The sequence below is a fragment of the Saccostrea echinata genome, unplaced genomic scaffold, assembly GCF_033153115.1.
Source record: "Saccostrea echinata isolate AGI-Se365-2 ecotype Australia unplaced genomic scaffold, CSIRO_AGI_Sech_v1 ptg000056l, whole genome shotgun sequence".
Taxonomy (NCBI): Eukaryota; Metazoa; Mollusca; class Bivalvia; order Ostreida; family Ostreidae; genus Saccostrea; species Saccostrea echinata.
The window spans coordinates 1,884,767-1,895,000 of record NW_026889805.1 but is presented as its reverse complement, the minus strand read 5'-3'; the positions used below and the strand labels follow the sequence as shown (position 1 = coordinate 1,895,000).

Sequence of the window (10,234 nt, the reverse complement as noted above, 5' to 3'; positions counted from 1 at the left end):
ATGAATGCTATCTTTGAAAGTTCAAATCATGAAATTTCTTTGAATACTGAAGAATCAAGTTTAAATTTTTTTTTCATGTGTCATGTTCGTCAGCAAGGCACTTACAGATTAATTCTGTTTGTTTAAAAAGCTTTTTAATTATTGCAGACAATTTTAATCCTCTGTAAAGTTTCCAGGAGTGGAAGTCAGAGTAAGCTAGTGACCAAGAAAAAAAGGTGAATTAATAAGTAAAGCTAAGCATAAAATTATATTCATCAAATTTATTACATTTAATATGGTGAAAACTTGAACAACAAGATCACCATATAATAAACAAAATAAAACCACCTAAACAGAATTAAATTTAAACATGTTGAAGTATAACAAGAAGAATATGTATGACTGGATCAGGAATCGAACATGGGATCCCTGCATCACTAGTCATGCTCTAACCAGTGTCAGCTACGCATAGCGATATCCACAGCCCAAACCACTGCATTCCTATCTGCTTAAATTATCTTCTCCCTCAAAGATGCACAACCCAGCTACTTAAGCCCCTGGCAGGACCAGCATGCAAAACCAGGGATGGTCAATGGCACCAAATGTAACAAGATGAAAATTTATGGCTGAACCAGGAATAAAACCTGGGACCCCCATATCACTGATCAGGTCCTAAGAAGGTAATCTAACCAGTCTGAGCTAGTACCAGGCAGATATCTATAGCCCAAATCCACTACAGATGAGAAGGCAGATTCAAATCAATCAAGTCCATGATCAAATAACTTCGACATATCCATGGTACTCAAAATACAATGTATCAGTGTTTGAGATACTGAAGTTCAACTGCACATTATTTTTTAGGGCAAGTGGACAAAAAAACTTAGAGAAAGGAGTAGGGATGGAAGCAAAATGTGATTGGAAAGAAGAAATAAAGGAACTCATAAGTCCTGATTCATCAGACTAGCAAGACTTAACATCACTTATAGGTTAAATTTTTATAGGTTAAGTGGATATCAGTTACTGATTTAAAAAATCTAATTCTAAGCATTTGTTGAGCAATTATTTCTATTCTGACACCGATACATATATATTATTATAACAGTAACTTGATCCGAAGAGCCGTATCACGTCAAGCTGACAGGCGCGGATCATCAGATCAAACGAGACGCGAAGCGTCGAGTTTGATCTGATGATCCGCGCCTGTCAACGAGACGTGATACGGCTCTTCGGATCAAGTTACTGTTATAATGATGAATTTATTTTATACCCCTTTACAACTAGCAAAATATAATAAAAGGAAACTTTTTGGATCAATTACCTAACTTTTATACAGTAAACAAACCATTTTGTCAAGGAACATTTTGATGCGTGAGAATAAAAACGTCATTTACCTGTGTACTACGTCATCAGTTTCAGAGAGGGGTGATATGGATTCAGAAAACCATAGTGTGGTGATCCGGAATGTCGGATCACACCGTCACGTGATTGCATAAATTCAACAGTAAAACTGAGTGACAAACAGTTGGGTATATAATAAAAATGTATTAAACATGACATAGAGACTGAGGATTGGGTGAGGGAAGAACAATTTGAATATTCATTTCAAACTCTTCATCATATTCAGATCATATGTAACTAGTTTTCTATACTGAATATATAAAAAATTTCATTTATGCATTATATTGCTTATATGAATATAGAGCATATGTGAGAAAACATATGTAAGAAGAGCTAGTGATATTTGGACTTCAAGAAAAAAGTAGATTTTTACATAACAAAATAAGAAAATAAGGTCAATTTAAACACCCTCTCTTGTCTATCCTACACTACACAAGTTTATGTTAATCCAAAACATCTATTGTACTTTTCTATATTTTCTTTTTATTTTCTTCATTTTAATCACAAATGGTGAATAAGATTTCATTTTTATGTAAAGAAATTAAAAATAAAGACAACTTAAGTGAGATCAAATTGCAGCACAGCATGAACAAGTGGAATGTATGAAAACACAATGCATGCCTGAACCTGTGGCTAGTCATTTAAACTTGTCAATTTTCTGACGGCGAAATAAATATGTTTAAATTACAACATTGATTTCCAATTACAAAATGATATAAAGTCCATCAAAAATGCTTTAATTATTTCTGAGAGACAATACTATGACTGCATACTAGGTCACTGATACTTCGTAAAAGGAAAGTTGCCAAAATGAATGAGCAAAGGGACAAAACTGTGAAGATCAATATCTAGACAAATCCTGCTTTTAATTACGGTTTAATACTACCAATAATCTAAATGTTATATAGACTCGCACAAAAATAGCACAGTGTGTGTACAATGATAACATAAATATGTTTTTTGTACATATCTGCTGTCATTCCTGCAAAGAGCGTCATAATCACTGTGGAAACCAACAACGGTGCGTGCAATCATAAAACATGCTGTGAAATTTACCAATTAATACGTTCATTTTTATGCAAAAAATTAACAAAATACTTACAAAGAAATGTTTATCAAGCCTTTCTGTAACATTTTAACCCGTCATTTTACCAAGAGAACCTTTAACTCGCATATTATAAACAATCCTTCCGAGGCGCTAGTCTCTTCATTGAATCCTAAAAATGATTTTTGACGAAACGAAAATGAACAGAGGAAATATGTTACTATGTAATAGTTTCACTACTTCTTTACATATCGATAGATGAATAATCTTTAAGACTATAACGTATAGTCTATAACTTATGAAATACAGCATAATTGTTCTGAAATCAGATATTATTGATTAAAACTCTTAATTTGGAAAAGGAAGAAACTAAAATATCGATCCCGATCAATATAGAAACGATGCACAAACACAAAACAAGTAAAACTTGAAAGTCAAAGTCCCGACGCATTTGTTATATAATAATGTAATAATTTAATTTTGAAGGCTTTTTCTCGGAAATTTTGTTCATGATCATTTTTTTTTTTTTGCGTAAAAACTAAATACTCAGGACTAAGAAAATATGAAAGATTTTAAAGCCCTATATGGCGTATTTTTTATACGTTCAGACTGACTAAAATTAAAAAGATCTTTCTATATGTTTTATTACTTAATATAGAGATAGGAATTTCCTGTAAATTACACAATTTAAATCAATCACGTTTCAAAGATATTAGAAATTTAAAACAATAACCGATTTATTTACACGACTCCTCATTTGAATAACAGACACAGTTTAAAGACATTTAACTATTAAAACATGGTTATTCAAGTTCAAAATCGGTGAAAATTTTAATTTGAATGTAAATAACATATATCATGTTTATCTACACCCAATCTCATTTGTTTTTTTAGCTCAGATATGCCATATATAGCTTTAACGATTTCAGCGATGCACAAACTTATTCTCTCTCTCTCTCTCTCTCTCTCTCTCTCTCTCTCTCTCTCTCAAATTGTCTATTATACAGTGTTCAGATACCAGTTTAGGCAGAAAAAGACAACACCTTTACTAGAATGAAGGACTGTTTGTTTGTTTGTTGTTTAACGTCCCGCTCGAGAATTTTTCACTCATATGGAGACGCCACCATTTGCCGGTGGAGAGCTGCAAATTAGGGATGGAAAACCTTAATTGGAGTATCTCCAACTTTAAAAAAAAATCCCCTCGTTTGAAAATATTTAAACCCAATTCTACTCAAGATTGCTTGAAATTGATTTTGTTCATAATCTAATGGAAGTAACCATATCTATAAATAACTTATTGTTTATTGTAAAATATGCATTATGATATTCTAATTTACTATGGACCAGGAAATAATTATGAGATGATCAGTACTATGTTACTCTTGTTCAACTTATTTTGTTGTTAATAAGTGTTAATGAGTATATGACCCCCAAACCCCATCCCCACCCCCACACCAAAAAACCTTTTTACTCATTAATATAGACTGACACATTCCTACCCACCCACCAAAAAAACCGTTTCACTCCCTAATAGACTGAAGTAGTTGAATTTAAAAAAAAAAATGAGATTTTACGATTAAAGTTTTTGTTTTGAATTTCCAAATACATTATATTCATAAATGAATTTCTTTACAAGAAAAAATACTCATTTAAAAAAGAAGAATGAAAGCAGTGAAACGGCACGCGAATTTTGAAAGGTTTTCTTTTAAAGCTTGAAGAACCTTATATCTGTGTATTGCTTTCTTTTACGGTGAATCCAAGACAGTGACATCGAGACTAAAACACTTTGTAAAATATAAAATGTAGAGGGAATAATGAACGATGAAAATCATTTTTAAAAAGTAGCAAAAAAATGATGAACGACGAATACTAGATGATAAAAGATGAATGAGGAAAACCACTGCTACTTGCCGCCTATTCCGCAGCGACAACCTCGCCCTGTAACACGGAAAAGGAGAGGACGTAAGTCAGAGGAAAGAGGGGGGGGGGGGAGACAAATTGGTCAATTTCTAGATTCTTTTAGTTAAAAAAATGAATTTACACTACTCGCATTTACTTTTTTTTAAAGAAAACGTTGCAGCAGATAATCTCTTCTTTGACATACTTCATTTCAATAATAGTTTTTAGGGACCATGTCTTCCAACAATCTGTTGGAATTCCCATGGGTTCTAATTGTTCCCCGTTATCAGATGCACTGAAGCAGATCTGTCTTTTTTATTTTTATGAAGCAGAAACTTCTACATGAAAAGAAGAAGTCTCTTGCTGTCGCCTTCAATTCGACATTTAGATACTAGTATATCGACGACGTTTTATCAATAAACAATATATTCATTTTCATTTTCGATATATTCCACTGAACGCAAAATAAAAGATACCACAGAGTCTGACACATCTGATTCATATTGAGATATTTACCAGAGAAAGACACTGATGGTAAGCTAACAACTAAACGTGATGACTTCAACTTTTCTATCGTCAACTTATCTATGTAGCAATATACCATTACCACCTGCACCTGGGGGTAAACTTATATCTTATAACAGCTGATTGGATACGCAAGAGCATGTTTTATGTACGAACAGTTTCTAAAACGAGGAAACGAGACAGGCTATTGGCAAGTTGATGATACAAGGATATCAATAATCTAGTTTAAAGTCAACATTTCGTAAATTCTATGATCGATACAATGACCTCGTTTGTAAATACAATCGTTAGGTTGCATGTTGACTTTTTTCCTAAAAAAAATTATTAGGCCATTGTTTTCACGCTGAATTGTCTAATCTAAGAACTTTTCCATTTACCCGATCATAACAAGGGGAACATGGCGGGTGTGACCGTTCGACAGAGGATGTTTACTTCTCCATGGCACCTGATCCTACTTCTGTTTTCAGGGGCCATGTTGTCTCTGCTCAAAATTTGTATTGTTTTAATGGATTCTTTGCTTGATCTTTTTGTTATTTTCACATCTCATAAACGTGTATCGCTAATTACCGTTCTTAAAAATATTACGCCATATATAACTGTACATGTATTTCTATGGTTCGTTCATGAACTAACGAAGTTTTTTATGGTAATTACAGCTCCTAATGCTGAAAAGTTGCCTGTGCCATCTAAAAATGACAAAGAGCAAAGTCCCCACTACAGATCACCAAGAAGAGAACACGACATCAAGGATTCCACACATCTGGTATCACAGGCGCGGAACGAGTCGCCGCTACAAGTTCTATCCCGGACAGAAAGAGATAAAACTCGACCTCGAAAAATGAATAACACAGCAAACGACAAATCACCCCCTAGAAAAGAGAAACCATTGATCAAAAGAAATTCGCCTTCAAGAAGAGGCGGATCTCACCATTCACCCAGAAGGAGTGGTGGTCCTGATGACAACCAAAAAGCAGTTGCTTCCGTTCGGTTACCTAGAATTCAAACAGGGAAACCAAAAATCAGGAAAATGAGGAGTGAGTGATTTTTGTAGATCTTGATCATTTGGTAATTCTTTAAAAATTGTATATACCATGATTTATATATATATATATATATACATATATTAAATAGGCAAATTCGGGGAAAATAAAGGTGATGTGCAAAACGTATATGTCATACATGAATCCAATGTTGCCATTGGGAGTCAGCAGTCAATTCATACTTATAAACAGAAAGGTAAAAATCCTACTTATTTTATCATGTATCAAAGTGTAAACAAGTGAAAACAAGAAAAATAGTGGACTGTAATCAGGACATTACCAACATTGCTCTATTTTAGGTAGTACAAACCAAAGGAGAAAATTTCTGAACGATCTGAAACCCAGACTGGAAATTTTAGAAGGTGTGACTTGATATGATATCTTTAAGATTTTTTTTATTAAAACTTACTTATTCGTTAAAGTTATAATTAAGAACATATTGACCTGAATCACCCAAAATAAAATGTATTGAAAATATCTTTATTTAAACAGAGGAAACGCGTGCCATGCTTGAGGCGAAAAGCAATTGTCTACAAAACCTGATTGAAATTAGGGCTTACACAAATGCAAGAGACATTTTAAAGAGAGAAAAGATCCTCGTGATCAAGTCAAAACCAGGAGAAGGTAGCTCTTCCATTGCAACAAAGCTGTTACAAGAATTTACACAGACAGACGACCGCCACCCAAAGATTCCACTTCAAGTTACAGAGGCTGGTGACTTTGACGAAGCTCTTGGTAGGAAAAATACAGTTATTTTTATTGATGACTTGTTTAAATTGGGAACAGCGTCTCTTGAAAACAAGAAAGAGTGGGTTATAAAACTTCAGCGTCTTATGACTGCCGTGCAGGTTAAAGATAGAAATAGCTACGTCATCATTACAATGCGTGAAGACGCTTGCGAACATTTGCAGACAGCTTTTCGAGACCAAAAATCCTTCCAAGCTGCAGTGATAAACATAAGCGAAGAGAACAACAGTCTTAATTTCGAGGAGAAGAAAGCATTACTAAATCAATATGTGGCACCATTTGCAACCTTAACAGATTCACAATCTGAGGAGCTTATCAATGCCTCCCTTGCGTTTGGTTTTCCAAAGTGCTGCGATATTTTTCACACCAATTTCAACCTTCATGTAATTCCATTGGAATTTTTCAGTGATCCCCAAATCTTTATCCAAGATGAGTTGGAGGTAATACTCAAAGAGGATCCCCCAAGACTGGCACCTCTGGCTCTTGTTCTCCTGGGTGGAGGGGCTCTCTCAGAAAACCAACTCCATGTCATCGCCATCAAGAGAAATTGTCGTCTGTGGACCATACTCGAAAAATATTACGAGGATCTTACAAGAGAACCAAAGCAAGTAAAGACCATAGCGCATGCAGCAAGAGGAACTTATCTACATTTCGATCGGAATACAAATCTATTCACGTTTCCTCATCCATCAATACAAAAAGCCATGGCATGTGTATTGGGCAGAGTAAACTTGAAACCTGTAATAAAACATTGCGACCTGTCAGTTCTTCCAAATATTCGCACTAAAAGTGACTTGTGCAAATCAAAAGACACAATTCTTTTGGAGACTTCATGCTACAAGCCTCTCTGTGAAATGATCATCAAAACAATGTTAAAGAGACAGACGGGGCATTTTGAAGCTTTGTCCAGAATGCGTGTCTGGGAAGAGGAAAACTTTGCATCATCCTTTGCACATTTTCTCAAGCAGAAGAACAGGGAAGAGGCGTTTTCTATACAGGATGCTTCAAGTAGGTGGCTTATTGAACATGCACTGCAAAATGATAAATACAAAGCGGTTGAAAATATGATATCGGTCGCTGTAAAGACTGAACAGAGCAAATACTTGTTAGACAAATCCTGTGTAAACAACTCACATCAGCTAGCAGTGAGACTTCTAAATTACAACGTCCGCCCCGATATCGAGACAATTCAGTATGGTATAAAAGGCAGAAATGTACCAATTCTCCGTGCCATACTTAATCGTACAGAGAAAAACATCGATCCATTTGCGCGAACAAAAAGTAAACTAATGGACGAATTCTCTTCTGACGTCACTATTGCAGATGAGGCATGTTTGTCCGGTGACGCAGAAATTGTACGTGTCATAACCGAGTATTTTCCCGACCTCGTGAATTCAAGAAAGGAAAATAGCTTCCTTGTTTTGATTAAAGCTGCGATCGCAGGTGAGAGTTGCGAAATTGTGAATAAAATAGTGGAAATGGGCGTTGATGAGCGGATTGCCCGTCAACACGGACGTAAGAAGAACGTTGTCTTTTCAATTGCATGCAAGAATGGAGAGACAGAAGTTGCTAAATATTTCGGTAAAGATGACATTTCTCTTTTTTCTTCAAAAGATAAAAATAGTTACACACCGTTGCATTCAGCTGCCATTGGTGGAACAAGAGAACTCGCCGTTTATCTTATTCAAGGTGGAGTCGATCCGTTTGCGGTGACGGTGAAGCAAGCTACTGCTCTCCATCTGTCTTGTGCTAGCGGAAACCTCGACGTTGTGTCCTTCCTTGTAGATGAGTATCCAGCTCTTGTTGAAATGGAAGATAGTAAAGAAGCCACCCCAGTACATTATGCCACTAGAGGAGGATCTATTGAAATTTTGACTCTTCTCATAGAACGGCAAGCACATATTTCCAAAGTCACCAAGAAAGGGGAATCTATATTTCATGTCTCTTGTCGCTGGGGATACATAGAAATCGCCAAACTGATTGTCGAGAAGTGTCCCGAGTTGTTGTTTGTTACAACCAAAGATGGAAGGACAGCACTCCATTTTGCCTGCGCCACAGATGACCTTGATCTTGTCAAGTTTCTTGTTGAAGACCTTCATCTTAGCCCTCTACAAACAACCTGTGATGGAAAAACCTCCCTTCAGCTCGCCACTGGATATCAAGTCAAGGAATACCTTCAGGGATTCTGTCAGGGGGAGAAATCGTCTTTCAATCCAGAAATTAATACAAGCTTGTTTCAGACATCACTAGTGTGAAGAAGTATGCACCTTAAATGATTGGTGTGCAAGCGTAGTGTTCTACACCAATCTAATTCTTTCATTTGTGTTAGATTACAACAAAAAAAACAACTTCCGTTGGTGTTCCTCATTGTTTTGACCTTCTGCTACAGCTGAATGTTTTAAACCATTTAAAAAACATATTTTTCATATGTGGCAAAAGTTCTCGTTCTTTTTTTTCCCGTTTTACAGTATGTACTTGTTTATGTACTTGTTTGAACTTTCCTCTAATTTTTCCCGATCATGACAATGAGCAAATGGCGGGTGTATCCATCGACAAGGGATCCTTTCTCCTCCATGTCACCTGATCTCACCTCAGATATATCTTAGAGGTCCGTGTTTGCCCTGCTCCCGATTTGTATTGTTTCAATGGTCTTCTGAGCTTGAGTACTGTTCGTTATCTCCATATTTCATTCTTTGATATGTTAACACTTTCATCTATGTTATTTACCTTACTGTATATCTGTGAATTTCTTTTCAATGTTTTAGTAGTTGAATTCAATTGTTTTTAATCCTTTTATTCTTGGGATGGTGCTTTGTTTTGTTTGTTGTTAATTTTTTGTTGTTGTTTTGTTGTTTTTATACCGTTTAACACGTGTTATTATTGACACATGATATTTTTGGATAGCTTGTATGACTTCACAAAAAATTATTTGTTAACAATACATTTCACGTCATTATTTTAAACCTTGCGTTGTTTGTTGTAGTTTTGTTTTCCAGATTTTATTTTAATATCAAATGATCAGTTTTCATCAGATCTCAAATCAAAATCATTATCTGTTACACAATGAGACTTTATATACATTATGCTTAAATAATTTAATTTTGTTTGTATTCTAGCCTCTGATTGGTTAATATCCAAAAAGGAACACAAATTATTTCTGTATAACCTGGTTTGGTATGGGGACACACCCCCCTGACAACCAGCTGAATCGTCTGTATCCATGCAATGCTCTCATTTCCAGTCCTCGGGATTCATGGAAAATTCCAGATTTAATAAATGTACCTTTAGCTTCAAACAGTAACTCGGATCTTACCACATGCAAACAAAAAACATGGCTGCTAGGACTATGTATCAGTTTTTACCTCCCCTTGCTTCCCATCACTTCCTTTACTAGGGTTGTATTATTGAGCGGCAAATTTGAACTAATAAAAAGCAACGAAATTTTACACCCACAGTTGTTTAATGATTTTAGAATTAAATTATAAGGAATGACTCTAATTCTTGGCCAAATTATTCGAGTATAACCTGGTTTGGGTCAGTTTACGCTGTTTTATAATCCGCTTCGCGGATTATAAAGCGTAAACTGACCCAAACCAGGTTA

At 35.3% G+C, this 10,234-nt stretch overlaps 1 protein-coding gene across 1 annotated transcript; it reads left to right on the top strand.

The window, feature by feature from the left end:
• The first annotated feature begins 4,305 nt into the window (after nucleotides 1-4,305).
• LOC133173505 (uncharacterized) lies at nucleotides 4,306-8,888 on the top strand. The gene is made up of 4 exons (XM_061308489.1): nucleotides 4,306-4,384; nucleotides 5,503-5,880; nucleotides 6,186-6,248; nucleotides 6,379-8,888. The coding sequence occupies exons 1-4, from the start codon at nucleotides 4,306-4,308 to the stop codon at nucleotides 8,886-8,888; spliced, it is 3,030 nt and encodes a 1,009-aa protein (XP_061164473.1).
• The last annotated feature ends 1,346 nt before the right edge of the window (nucleotides 8,889-10,234 follow it).

Bases quoted from the DNA above. Each gene is read 5' to 3' on its own strand.
- LOC133173505 (XM_061308489.1), top strand. From the start codon at position 4,306: ATGAATGAGGAAAACCACTGCTACTTGCCGCCTATTCCGCAGCGACAA. The intron at 5,881-6,185 runs GTGAGTGATTTT...GCTCTATTTTAG, and splicing joins AAAAATCAGGAAAATGAGGA to GTAGTACAAACCAAAGGAGA. The intron at 6,249-6,378 runs GTGTGACTTGAT...TTATTTAAACAG, and splicing joins CAGACTGGAAATTTTAGAAG to AGGAAACGCGTGCCATGCTT.